At 33.3% G+C, this 15439-nt stretch overlaps 1 protein-coding gene across 1 annotated transcript in view; it reads left to right on the plus strand.

Annotated features, from left to right (window-relative positions):
- Positions 1-15439, plus strand: part of BMT2 (base methyltransferase of 25S rRNA 2 homolog) — a 102594-nt gene that overhangs the window by 65895 nt on the left and 21260 nt on the right. Inside the window, exon 4 of the mRNA XM_059074596.2 lies at positions 11208-11322. Within this exon, the coding sequence (XP_058930579.1) occupies positions 11208-11322 (115 nt within the window). The remainder of the gene's footprint in view (positions 1-11207; positions 11323-15439) is intronic.

Genomic DNA, 15439 nt, shown 5'->3' on the forward strand with positions numbered 1-15439 from the left:
AGCCTGTGCGTCCGGAGCCTGTGCTCCACAACGGGAGAGGCCGTAGCAGTGAGAGGCCTGCGTACAGCAAAAAAAAAAAAAAAAAAAAAAAAAAATTTCTAAGGTCACTTGGCAGTGAAGTGAAGATAGAGTTCTGTTGACTGTCTCCAGAGCCTTTTTTTTTTTTTTTTTTTTTTTACTGTACCAAACTTTTGATAATTATTACTTCTTTACTCCTTGTCCCCATCTATGATGCATAGTCAACTCATTTAATGTTTATACACACTATGAAAAAGGTGCTATTACTGGCATTTTAGTAACTATTTCTTCTGGGGAAATTTTCTTGGGGAAATTACATTGTGAATGTTCTATTAAAATATGTAAGTCAGTTTAAAAAATAGTTCCATATACATATATGTACTTATTCATGGTAGTGGAATTAGATTTCAAGTCTTGGCTAAATCAATGAAAGAGCCATTTCAAATATTATTCTTCTCTGTTTTCTAGGAAATGTATTTAGAGGCTTTTTTGTTTGCTTGTTTTTAAAATTCAAAGTTTTAAAAATGTTAAGAGCAAAAAGAACAAAAAATTGTCACTCTGGACTTAAAAACTACAATACAGTGAAATCAGTTACTGAACATTTCAAAAGGCACTTTATGAGTTGCACAGATTTTGTGGAAAGTCCACACCTACTTGGAAACATGTACCTTTGCACTTACTATGCTTCCTGACTGGAATGACAGTCACCTACCTCAACAGTCCTTCCCTTTATTCTTCACCCCCCATTTCCCATTTTCTCCTGAGAGAAGCCTGCTTATCCTGCAGATCCCAGATATGGATTTCCCTCCTCTTCTACCAGTGTTCTTCTGCCCCTATAACATTTTATACACTCCTTTACTATACAATCATTGCATTATTTTCATGTTGTATTTGCATGTGTGTTTTTTTTACTGAACTGAATTACTTGGGAATCTCATGCTCCTAAACAGAGGTAGACAGGTACAATAAGTATTCAATAAGTATTTGTCAAGTTATAGTTATGTATACATTTAAAGTATTTTTTTAAATGATACTAAAGGTATTCAGGTTTTTTGTAGAAGATTTGAAATACTGTTTTTATGAATAATTTCAAATTAAAACAACTTCTAAACTAAGATTAAACAGTCTTAACTATATATTTATGATTGTAGCTATTTAGTATAAACTTGAAAATTTCCTTCCAAAATCTAATCTTATTTCTGATTTTAGAACCTTGAGGCTTCAGACTTACATTTCCACATCAAAAATTAGAGCATACGATCTGACAAAGATTTTGTTTTGTTTTTGTGTTCTGTGAATGAAAGGTATTCTGAAATATAATTTGGGTGCCAGGATACTGGAATTTCAAGATCTTTTAGCTTCGGTGAGGAAGAGTAGTTTGTTGGTACTATTGAGGAAAAAAAAGAAAAACACCCTATTATACTGTTTAAGTATTTCTTCTGTTAAATGAAATATTCTTACTTTGCTGAGGCCAATGTTTTGAATTCCAGATACCTAACCATCACCTTACCCATCATTTAACTTGCAAATAAAAGGGGCTTTTCCCCCAAGTAAATTTATAATATGAGAATTTGCATAAGTAGTAATGTTTTATGCTTAATTTTGAAGTATTGGTGCTTCAAATACAGAAATATAGGTGCCAGGATTTAGTCATTATCAATAAAAATAATCTTGATGTGATAGTAGTCCTTATAAATTTTATTTATTTTGGACTATGGGATTACAAATCCCATAAGAATTTATTAAGGGTAAACCTGAGAGAGACCAGGATAGCTTTTACATAGTATTAACATAAAAGACTTGCTTATTTCTCTTGCAGAAAAATTTGAAATAGTGATTAAAATGAGAAAATTGGGTAATTCAATGTCATTTTAGTCATATCTGTATTTGGCATTTTAACTATGAAGTCTGTCATATAAGGTCACTTAAGGTTGGCTCTCTGGCCTTTTTTGATTAAGATACTTCAAAGTCATTTGATAGATTATTCAGAGGCTATCTTTGCTCTTAGCACACCTAATGTATTCACATAATAAGTATTTTCATATCTGTGAACAATAATGAAATACTTCTTACACTCGTTTTATAATTATTCACTCTTTTTGTCACAGACTGATTTTATGCTGACCAACTAGACTAAATTAATTTTATCTGTTAATATATTTACTCTGAAAGTTAACTAGAATATGCTAGCAGGATATTCTAACTAATCTCTCAAACTTGAAAAGAATAATTTTTTTAAAATGTTGGATAAATCTTAAGAACACCAAAGAACTAGTAGGGCCAAATGCAAATGCTGGCAGGAACCCAGAAAGGGAGGCAGAGCACAAAGCTTCTTTTGCCTTGAGAGCATTTTTCCCAACTGCAGACTTCAACTTTATAGTTTTTATACTCCCCTGATTGGAGCTTCAACTCTGAAAATTACTTTCTCAGTTTAAGGGTGAACAAGAATAAATCTACCCCGTTCGCCCACAGCATGATTTGGTTGAAAGTGGTTCGGCACTGGTGGTATCCCAGATTGCCTGACAGAGCAAAAATGAATACTTCTGCTCAAAGAAACTTTGTAAATAATTTTTTTAAGAAAAACAGCTCACAGTAAGAAGTAATTACGAAGCATGTATGGAAACAAGGAACCATGATCTAAAATCAGCAGGCATCAAGAATAGATATTTAAAGGCCTCAGACACTAGAATTATTAGTCACTGTTTATAAAATAATATTTTAAAAATAAAAGAATGCTTGAAAGTTTCTGCAGGGACTAGAAACTTTAAGAACCTACAAGCCATTTGAAAAGCCAAAATTAAAAAGAAAACTTCTAGAGATAAAAAATAAAATAATTAGGGCTTCCCTGGTGGCGCAGTGGTTGAGAATCCGCCTGCCGATGCAGGGGTCACGGGTTCGTGCCCTGGTCCGGGAAGATCCCATATGCCGCGGAGCAACTAAGCCCGTGAGCCATGGCCGCTAGGCCTGCGCGTCCGGAGCCTGTGCTCCGCAACGGGAGAGGCCACAGCAGTGAGAGGCCCGCATACCGCAAAAAAATAATAATAATAATAATTAAAATAACTCAGTGTATGACATGAATTAAAGAGGAAATTGTTGAACTGAGTGAGACAGTAAATGAAATTATCCAGAATGCCACATATGGACAAGAAAAAATAATAATGTATTAAAATGGTTAAAGACAGAAGATAAAATAAGGTTTAACTTCTTAATGGAGTTGCAGAAGGAGAGGAAAGAATGGGAGAGAGAAATCTCTTACTAAAAGAAATTCTAGAGGTGTATTTCAAGCAGAAAGAAAATGATCTCAGATGGAAAGTCTGAAGTGAAAGAAAGAATGAACAACAACAGCAGCAGCCAAAAAGGTAAATATGGACAAACATTTATAAAACAGAATACACAAAAAGACTAACATAACCACACAACAGAATTGCAGTCTCAAGCATCTGTATGGTTTGAGAGAAGGCTAAGATTATTCAATAGTTAAGTATACATTTTTCTAAAAGAACAAACTATAAATTTTTGAAATCAGTAAAATGAAACTATGGAATTATTTAAAATTTAAAAGGAAAAATCTAAAACCAATTCTCAGCCTTGGCTTACACAATATATTCACCTGGGGAGCTTTTAAAAACCCTAATACCCAGGCTCCATCCTAAACCAATTAAATCAGTCTTTAAGTAATTTTGAAGCTCCCAGGGTGATTCTGTGGAAAGCAAGGAGCAGAGGAAAAGAAACATAGAACAGATAGAGCAGATAGAAGGTGCAAGGTAAGATACTATATATAAATCAAAATATGTTAGTAAATCACTTTAAAAGTAAATGATCTAAATACTCTAGTTAAAAGAAAATTTTTATTGTCATAAAAATCCAGTTTATGTTGCTTATGAGAGACATATCCAAAATATAAGATGGTAGAATAAATATAATTTCTAGAGATAAAGTATATTTCTCATAATAATAAAAGGTGTGATTTAACAGGAGAATATGTGTTTAATTTGTATGTGCCTAATAGTATAGCTTCAATATACATAAAGCAAAAATAGATAGACAAACCTACAGTTGTTTTGAGGAGGTTTTTTTTCCCCCATCATTAAAGTTTGATAAGTTTCAAAACTCTAAAGGAGATTTTAAGAGTAGTACAACCAATACCCTCATTTATGTTTGTTACCAAGATTCATTACCAGTTAATATTTTGCTACATTTACTCCATAAATCTATGTGTGTATATATAGACACATTTTCTTTTTGTTTCTTTTCTGAACCATTTGAGTTACTTCAGCCTTAAATATGTATCATCTATCACCAAAGATTGAGGACATTTTCCTACATAACCACAATACAGTTGTCATCACATTCAGGAAATTTAACATTGATATAGTTACATGTTTACATAGTTCACATTTGAATTTTCCAGATTGTTCTAATAATGTTCTTAACTGTGGGTTGATAGTAACTGTGGGTTGGTAGTTTGATCCAAGAGCCAATCAAATATTATATACTGTATTTAGTTGACTATCTCTTAGGCTTGATTAATCTAGTAAATTCCCCATGATAGATCCATGTTAAACATTTTTGATAGGTATAGATGATACTGTGTTCTCAGTATATCACTAAGAGGGCATATGTCAGTTTGTCCCATTATCATTCATGTTAAGTTTAATCATTTGACTAAATTGGTATCCACCAGATTTCTTCACTGTAAAGGCACCTTTAATCTCTAATCTGTTGTGTTATACGTGAAGATCGGACAATTTCCTGTTCCTTGACAATTTTCACTGTAACTTTAACATGGTCTTGCCTGAATCAAGTTTTGTTTTGGGGTTTTTTTTATTATAATAGTTGGAAAATGGTGATTTTTCTATTTCTAGCTTGCTTACACATTCATTGGTTGGTATTCTTCTATAAAGAAGAACTTTCCCTTTTCCCCCTCTTTTTTAAAGTTCTATAGACTGATAGATTTTTTTAAAAATTCAGTATGTTATAATTCATTCCTATCATTATTATGATGCTAAAATCATCTCAGATTAGGCCAGTGGAAACTCCTGTAAGCTAGGTCCTTTGACCTTTTGATATATTCCTACTAGTTTTTGAGCGTTACCTTACTTTCTTGTACAACAAGATAGTTGAAGCCCACCTTGTACTTTCTCTGCTTCAACCCTGGAATAAGCCTTCCTGTAGGAAGTGCAGATTCCTTTTATCAAGGGACCAAATTCTGGCATTAGGTATTCTCACTGCTACTGGGGTGTCATTGCATCTACACCCTTTCATATGAAACCTCTAATTCTAGTCTATCACCGAAGGATTCTTTCTCTCCTTTCCCTCATTCTGAATTTGTATCTCCCAGCAACTTGAGTTTATTTCCCTATTTGCTCAGCCCTTCAATACACACAAAATAATATTTAAATGGCTGCACTAGTACCACAACAACATACTAAGTAAAATTCAGGATTTCTTTGCAGTTTTTTGTCCTTAAAATTTCACCCATTGAGATGATTATAATCAGAATACTTATGTGTTCAGAATAGTTATGTGTTCAGAATTATTTAATTTCAATAACTATCATTTCAAATCAATTTATGGAGATCTTTATCTGCTTCTTTAAAAAAAAGTTGGAAGATTTTTAACACATCTCAATAACAGAGAGCAAGCATTCACAGTGAGTAAGACTGTAGAGGATTTGAACAACATAATTAACAATCTAATAGCCATATATAGAATAGTGTACCCCAGAACTACAATGTAATATTCATTTCAACCATACAGGTAACATTTATAAAAATGTTTTCTAAAAATTTATAAATTTTAAAAATTATATTAAATATTTAAGATATTATTTAATTTATAAGTCAAATGTTAGTAAGATTCAAAGGGTTGAATTATGTAGACAATGCTATTAAGCTAAAAATTGGTACCAAACGGCAATAGGAAATACCCAAAGGTTTAGAAATAAGTAAATAACCTTCCAAAAAAGAAAAATCTATGAGACGAAAATTTATAATAAAAATTAGAAAATATTTCCAACTAAATAATAATGATACTTTTTGTGAAGAAATTTTTTGTCAAAAAATGTTACAAATATGCTTTTTATTAAAACTTGTGGATATAGCTAAAGCATCACTTAAAGGAAAATTTATAGCTTAAATGCATATATTATAAAGAAAAGCTGAAACTAGTGAACTAAGAATCTATCTCAAGAAATTAAAGATAACTCAGCAAATAAAGCCCTTTCCCCCTCCAAAAAAAAATGAAAAGGAAGGAGTAAAGAGCAGGAAGGTAGAAAAAGTCAGAGATAAAAGTTGGAATTTTACAAAAACATTAAGGAAATTAAATCAGTGGTTAAAGATCTCAGAAATAAAACTCCAGGCCTAAATGGCTTTACCAGCAAGTTCTAGTAAACATTTAAGGAAAAGTGAATTCTGTTCTTACACATACTCTTTAAAAATGGAATGAAAGGAATTATCCCACACTCATCTTAAGAGTCTAGCATAACCTTGATATTAAAACCCATCATGGACAGTACTAGCACAAAAAATTATAGTCTGATCTCACTTATGAACATAGATGCAAAAATCCATACACACACACACACACACACACACACAGTTTATCCTAATTATTCAAAAATTCCATATCTGCAAATTCACCTACTCACTAAAATTCAACTCCAAGGTCAGTACTCATGGCATTTTCATACTCATTTGTGGACATGCTGAGGGTGGTGAAAAATTTGTCATCTGACACATGCCTTCCCAGCAGAAGTCAAACAATGCAAGCTTTGCCTTATTGTTTCAGCTCTCAAGTATAAAAATGTCCCGTTTTCAGTCTATTTAATACCACATTTTTTGTGCTTTATTGATTTTGCTTTTATTTTTTAAATTTTATTTTTGGCTGCATTGGGTCTTCATTACTGCGTGCGGACTTCCTCTAGTTTCGGCAAGTGGGGACTACTGCATTGCGATGCGTGGACTACTTCGTTGCAATGCGCAGGCTTCTCACTGCAGTGGCTTCTCTTGTTGCAGAGCACGGGCTTTAGGTGGGCGGGCTTCAGTACTTGTGGCTCATGGGCTCAGTAGTTGTGGCACATGGGCTTAGTTGCTCCGCGGCATGTAGGATCTTCCCGGACCAGGGCTTGAACCTGTGTCCCCTGCATTGGCAGGCGGATTCTTAACCACTGCGCCACCAGGGAAGCCCTATTTTGCTTTAAAAATGGCCCCTAAGCATAATGTTAAAGTTCTATCGAAGCACAGGAATGCTGTATTATGCCTTACAGAGAAAACAGTGTATTAGATATGCTTCCCTTAGGCATGAGTTATAATGGTGTTGGCTGTGAGTTCAGTGTTGATGCATCATAATACATATTAAATAAGTTACCTTTAAACAGAAATACACATAAATCCAAGTTATGTGTTGCTCTGGTGTTGAAAGTATTGTAACCAGAGGCCTAGTCTTGTATTTTCCTTAGGAGCGTGGTTTGGTGATTGTGGTGACTTTATAGACCAGACCCATCACAAATAGAACCAACTATATATACATATATAAAACAAATCCTTTAAATTATCAAGAGAGTAATTTATCAAAACCAAATTGGATTCTTCCCAATAAGGCAAGATTGATTTAACACTACAGAATTAATGAGTGTACTGTATCATATAAACAGATTAAAGAAAAGTCATACATATCTCAGTAGCTGAGTACATTTGATAAAATCTAACATAGATTTGTGTGAAATTTTTTTTAAAAGGAACTAACAATATAAAAGCTTCATCAACTTTATCAAAGATTCTATATAAAACCTACAACAGTCATTATATCTAACGAGTTATACATTAATGGTGAACATTATACTTAATGTTCCTTCTGAGACTGGAAACAAAATAGTACCTGCTTGGATTAGTCCTGTTTAATATATTAGAAGTCCTGGGCAAAGCAGCGAGGCAAAAAATAGATGGATGGGTGGGTGGGTGGATGGATGGATAAGAAAAGAAGAAATAATATTATTTTTCACAGATTATGTAACTACATACCTAGACTAGAATACCCAAAATAATATACAGATAAGCAGTTGAGATAACAGGAATTTAGTAATGCTGCTGGATACAAATCATTGTACAAAAATGAATTGCATTTCTGTAACCAACAATGAAAAATCAAATTTTAAAAAATAACAAGGTTTATCCATAGGGGAAAAGCAATAACAGCACCAAACAATATAAGTTAACAAAATATACAAATCCAACAAAATATACATGGGACCTTTTAAGAGAAATTGTTAAAGCTGTTGAGACAGTGAGGAACTAAATAGATGGAGAACTATGCCATGTCCACGGATTAAAAGAGTCCATATTATAAAGACGTTAGTTCTCCCAAATGATCTTTAGATTTAGTGCCACTCTAATCAAAATCACAGTGGGATGTCTTGTATAAAGGTACTGTCACACAGCCATGTACATGAATTAACTACAGAAACACAAATGACTCACAAACTTAATATTAAATGAAAGAAGAAAGACAAAAGCAAATGTGTAGTGTAAAACTAAACTATGTTATTCAGAAAACATTCAGTCATAGGTAGCAAGACTATAAAAGGAAATCAAGGGAATGATTATCGCTAAAAACAGGATAGTGGCTACCATTACAGAAAGGGGTAGGGGATGTCGTCAGGGAGGATCCTGTTTCTACGGTGCAGGCAATGTGTTATTTCTTGACCTGGGTGATAATTACTTGGATGTTCTGTTCACTTTGTGATTAGTCTTTAAACTAAATATATGTTTGATGCAAAAAAAACTTACAAAGCTCAACCAAAGAATTTGAAATGGGTTAAGTTTATTACTGAGAGTTAATGTTATTAAGTTAATCCATGATATTGTTATTGGTAATTATATTTTAAAGTTGAATTAAATTGAATGATTTGGAATACTCCATCCAGGTAGAAAGGTTAATTTCTAAGAAGCACTTTTTTAAAGACTATCAGAAATTTTTTGTTACCCAATTTACTAGAGTCTACCAGTATTCTGCTTTTACTATGTTCAGGAAGATAGTAAAATTCTGCTTTTACTGTGTTCAGGAAGATCATTAGTGGACAAACCACAAAAGATTTTATATATAACATGATATTAATAGCTAACAATGATATCTACCACTTTTTGAGCATTTACCATGTAGCAGATACTAGGGCAAGAATTATAAACGCATTATCATTTAATCCTAGAAACGACTCTTAAGTGTGGGCACCATTGTTGTCCCCATATCACACAGGTAAAGGACAGAATCAGGTTTTGATTTTAGTCTCTCTGATTCCAGAACTCTTGTTTTTAACCATAGCCCCACATAAAGATTAGAATGGCAATCTAGTAGTGTACTTAGTATTACATGTTGTTATAGATTCATTTATTCAAACTGGTTATGATTTGAATATTCAAATTTGTCAATTCAGCAGTAAATGTCAGCTGTATGCCAGGCATTTCAAGGTACCTATCTACTGGATCTTTTGCTCTGTTTAGCAGCTTGGAACCTATACCACAGTAGTTCGCTGGCCTCCTTCCTCCTTAGAGCCTAGTGTATTGTGATATTTCAAGTATCGCTAAACTTAACTCAACTTTACAGATGATTATTTGTTATACACATCACCCAAACTACATAATAGTCTGCTTCCTGATTTGGCTGCAGTACAGAAAATTACCTTTTGAGCCCTAGGATCAGCTCTTGTTGCTGAGGGAGTTTCTAGCTATTCCTTTTATTTCCTTATACCCTCATAACCCCTTCTTTGGATGAGTTCTTAAATAAAATTTTGTTGACAAAAATCTTTTAATTGGTTCATATTGTTTTTATGGTACTATAAGATGCCATGTACTGTATTAATCAGGTCCTATATAGTTTATTTATAATCACGTGATTATGGTCATTTCTATAAAATGTTAGGACATCAGGCTCTTGGTAAAAAATGTAACCCCTATTTATTGCATTCCTATTCTGAAAAAAAATCAACTTTATATTATATTTTATTTTGACTTACAGTGCCTTTTCCAGGAGCTTAACTACAGTCTGTAGTTTAACACCTCTCTAATGGACACTATGGCAATATGCTAGATGAGGTATAAGGAACAGAAACTGGTCAGATTTTCTCTGCCCTATAGGCTTTAAAGAACCAAGATTCTGTTTTTACCCAGTTATTTCACTATATTTCTTTCCTTTATGTTTCCAGTATCTATTCATAATTTTTTTTCAGCAAAATTGTCTTAATATCAATAAAATGGCATATGTCTTAAGTTGGTTTTTATTATTGCTTTACTGAACACTAGGACTATAGGCTTCAAGACCAACAAAAATCCACTGTTTTCCTTTATCCTTATTTGCTACTATGTAGATCCATATTATCAATAGTTGCATTTGACTAACTTTAATGGTCATGTCTGGTTTTGTTTACCTTCTTTTTTCCTACTACTTTTGGACACAAGGAATGCTCCTGCACAAAATAAAATTTTTCATAACTTAAGAAATACTATTCTATCATTGCTTTGCTCTTTGGTCCTTTTGAGACGAATTGAAGTTAAGTGCAAAGACATCATTATATTGACTACTGAGAAATAATTTGTGAATGGATTCTTTCATCTACAAAGACAGTTTTCAAAGTGTGGTCTGGAGATCTGAGACCCTTCTAGGGTCTCTGTGGGGGGGAAATTATTTTCATAATAATACTAAAATATCGTTTGCCTTTTCTACTCTCATCCTCTCTTGAGTGTAGGGTTGAGTTTTCTAGAAACTTTATGGCATGTGATGTTGCAACAGCTTGAATGCAAAGCAGACATGCGAATCCATCTGTCTTCTATTAAGCCAGACATTAGAGAGACTTGAAAAAATGTAAAACAGTAACTCACTTTTACTATCTTTCTAATCTAGATTTTCATTAGAAAGTATAATTTATATTAGCATATACTACAGTGTTATTGTTTTATAAATGAATTGATGTTTTTTTAAACCATTCAGTTTTAATTTCAAATATGGTATTATTGATAGAACCTACATAAACAAAAGAGCTCTTTTAGGCCCTCAGTAATTTTTAAACATGTAAATGGATCATGAGACCAAAAAGAGAGCCAATAATCTATATGATCTTTTAAATTCTTAAATGTTTGAATTTTTCTTATATTTTATTTCTTCTTATAAAAAGCATAATGAAAATAATCTATTTTTAGGTTGCTACAAGCCTCAGGAAAGATCAGATTACTTGATGTTGGCAGCTGCTTTAACCCATTTTTGAAGTTTGAAGAATTTCTAACTGTTGGCATAGACATCGTACCTGCTGTAGAGGTATGCATAGTTCTGTTTGTTTTGAGATGAATATTTTACATGTATATATACATAGGAAAGCACTGTCTTTACATTCCTGAAATAGCAAATATATTTCTTATGTACAAGTTGATAAGAGACTATTTCTATTCAAAACTAAATGTATATTTTGTGAAAATTTCAGCATTTAGTTAACTAATATTAATTTGACCAATACCATATTTGTCTTCATTTTGCTTTATTCCCTGTTTATCATCTATCATTTCAATCAAGAAACTTCAGTAAGTTGCAAAGATTCCTTATTTTATTTTTTAATGCATCTCTTTCTGAAATGTACTCTGATGTAGAGCTATTATGGAATAGTGGAAAGAGCAGGGGCTTTGGAGACAGCCAAAACTTTATTAAATCCCAGCTATTTGTTCTTAGTAGATAAAACTACTTAACTTTACAAAGAATGTTTCCTCTGCTTTTAAAATTAGATTTTTTCCCTCAATGACATAAGTTTATAACATTTGCCATTTTACTTTTGATATGGCACCAGGCACAAAAATTTTTTTACAAATTTTTATTGCTATAAAGAGACTGTGGTAGAGTATGAACTCAGGCTCAGAGATTTTTTTTTTTCCTCCACTGCTATATTCCCAGCACCTAAAAGAGTACCTGGCATATTAAGTACTCACTAAATACTTCTTGAATAAAAGAATGAAATCTTATTTTCAACCTTGATTTGACTCTCTGAGCCTCAGTTTTCTTGTCTGTGCAGTGGGGTTTGTAATGGACCATACCTTATAAGATTGTTGTCATGTTTACTTGAGAAAAAGTAAAGCACCTAACAAAGCACCCGTTATATAGTGAGTGCTAAAGAAATGTTTGCTGTTATTATTGAAAAGTTCCTGCATGAAGAGTCAACTTTCATATGAATTTATTCTTTAATTTTTATGAGCTTGACTGTCTATATTGAATCTATATGACTAACACTGACAAATAAGAAAATGCTAAAAGCATTACTATTATCTCCTAAAGGTAGACAGATACTTGCTGTATGGTAAAACAGCTGTTCTTAGCTTACCACTGCAGAGAATTCCTGGGCCATTAGAAGCTATAGTTTTAAAGTGCAGGTGGATATGTACATGGATTCTCTCCCCTTCCTTCCTCAAGACACACATTAGAGATGTCCTTCAGGGACTGATAAAACATGATGACCACTTGATCTAAACCTATGGCTCAAATATTAAAATATTAAGTTTATTTATAGATAGGGCTATAAATTTTCAAGTGTAAAGCCATTAGAGAAGGTAAAAGAACTACTATACATGAGTTCAGTAGTAGAATCAAACTTTGATAGTTCCAGAACCCTATAACTAATTTTTAAACAAAGGGAAGAAACTTATACTTCCAATCATGATGGAGTGACAGGGACCAGACTGATCCTCTTTCCCCCTGCCTGCAGCAACTAAAAAGTGGACAAAATATTCAAAATAATATACAAGACACTGGACATCAGGTAATGAAGGACAGTGATCCCCAAGAAATGGAAAACAAATGAGATGAGCCATATGGTTGCACCAGCACACAGCCTTCAGAGAGTTTCCAATATGTGGCACAAACAGGGGATCCCAAGCAGAGTCCAGCCGGTACTGAGTTGTAGAGGCAGAGGTGAGAGTCCTGAGAGACCAAGACAGCTAGGGCTCATGGACAAAGTACCAAAGATATGAGAGCTGCACAGAGAGAAAACTCTAGGGGTCTGCAAAGAATCCTCCCTTGAGTACTCAGCTGAGTACTTATCAGTACATGTCTGTGAGAAAGCTACATGAGACTGGAGGAAGTACCACCTCAAAGATCTAGAGGTTATAGTGCCCAGCACACTCACACAGGCTGGAAGTAGCACCCGTTCCCACCAGCCACACTGGAAACCTCAAGAATCACAGTAGCCTGGGTAGAGTACACAGAAAAGCCTTGCATCAGTAGTGGAGAATAATTAGCCTTAGACTGAAGGCTGCTCTAGTCCCACCTAACAAATCTTGAAACAAAAACCAAAAAGATCAAACTGTCTCCAGATAATTTATCTACATCCTAGAGCAAAGTTAGAATATTTATAGCAATACCAAGTCATCCAAGTCATCCAGGATGCAGCAAAGTAAAATTCACCATGCCTAGCATCCAATGAAAAAGTAATCAGCCAAGTAAAGAAGCAGGAAAATAAGACCCACAATGAGGAGGTCAGTCATCCAGCAGAGACCAACTGTGAACTGACACAGATGTTACAATTCAGAAACAAGGACGTTAAGATAGGGACATTATGACTGTATTCTGTATGAACAAAAAGTAAAGTAGAGACATGGAAGATAATTAAAAATACCCAAATCTAACTTCTGGAGATGGATATTATGATCTATGATATGAAACATGTACTAGATGGGATTAACGGTACATTAGATATTGAAGAAGAAAAGTTAAACTGAGGACATGGCAATAGAAACTACCCAAAATTAAACTGAGTTTTTTTTTTTTTAATGGAAAAGCATCAGCAAGCAGTGAGTTAATTTCAAATGGCCAAATATAAGCATAATTGGAGTCCCCCCCAGAAAGGAATGAAAGAAATAATGGTCAGAATTTTTCTGAACTTGATAAAAGCTAACTAATAGTAGAGCTAACCCTTAGCACCCAGGGGAATTGTTCCAGGACAGCCCACCACCACCACAGATATCAAAGTCTGTGGATGCTCAGGTCCTGAGAGTTGGCTCTTCATATCCCTAGGTTCCATGTCCACAGATACAGAGGACTAACTGTATATTTCTTGGAAAAATCCATGTATAATTGGACCTGTGCAGTTCAAACTCATGTTGTTCAAGAGTCAGTTGTAATGTGGAGTTTATAATCTATATAAAAATAAAATGTATGATAATAGCACAAGAGGGGAGAAAGGGAAATATACTGTATGTATAGTAATAGGTTTTTATAATATATATGAAGTGGTAAAATAACTATTTGAAGGTAGAATATGATAGGTTAAAGATGTAGACTATAAATTCTAAAGCAACCAGTAAAATAAAGAGTTATAGCTAATAAGCCAGCAAAGGAGATAAAATAGAATTATAAAGAAATTTCTTTAATTCAAAAGATGGCAGAAAAGGGAAGGAAACAATGAACAGATGGGAAACATAGAAAATAAATAGCAGGATCATACATTTAAACTTAAGTTTACCAATAATCACATTAAATAGATATGGCCTAAATACCTCAATTAAAAGGTGGAAATTGTCAGATTGGATTAAAAAAAGCAGGACTCAAATATATGTTGCCTATAAGAAATTCACTTCAGTTATAAACACACAAAATAGCATGTGTAAAAGAAAGGCACTGTGGCACTATTACAGTCAGACAAAGTAGATGTCAGAGCAATATTACCAGCAATAAAGTGGTCATTTCATAATAATAAAAAGGTCAGTTCATCAAGAGTACAAAACAATCCTCAATATATATGCATCTAATAACAGAGCTTCAAAATACATAAACCAAAAACTGATAAAGTAGCAATTACAAATAGACATAAAATTATAGTTGAAGATTTCATTACCCCTCTCTCAATAATTGATGGAACAATTAGAACATTGGTCAAAGAAGAACTCACAAGGAAAGTTAGACCGTATTTTTGAATGAAGATAAATAAAAACATGATATCAAAAACATAAGATATGCATAGGATGCCACTAAAATCACTAAAATAGTACTTAGAGGAAATGTTACAATACTAAACACCTTTATTAGAAAAATAAGAAAGGTCTCAAAGTAATGACATCAACTTTCCAACTAGGAAAAAAACAAGCCCACATTAAATCCAAGAAAGAAAATAATAAAGATTACAGCAGAAATCAATGAAATAGAAAACCTTCAGCAAACACCACCTCTTTGAGAAGGTCAATAAAATTTATAAATCACTAGCCATACTGATTAGGAAATAAAGAGAAAGGTGTGACATCATGTATCTTTTACCAATATTAAAAGAAAGGAAAATATTACAAAAAATGTTATGCCAATAAATTCCACAATTTAAGTGAAATGGTCAAACTCCTTGGAAGACACATACTGCCAAAGCTCACTCATGAAGAAATACATAACCTCAGTAGCCCTAAATGTA

The sequence above is a fragment of the Kogia breviceps genome, chromosome 9 (assembly GCF_026419965.1).
Source record: "Kogia breviceps isolate mKogBre1 chromosome 9, mKogBre1 haplotype 1, whole genome shotgun sequence".
NCBI lineage: Eukaryota > Metazoa > Chordata > Mammalia > Artiodactyla > Physeteridae > Kogia > Kogia breviceps.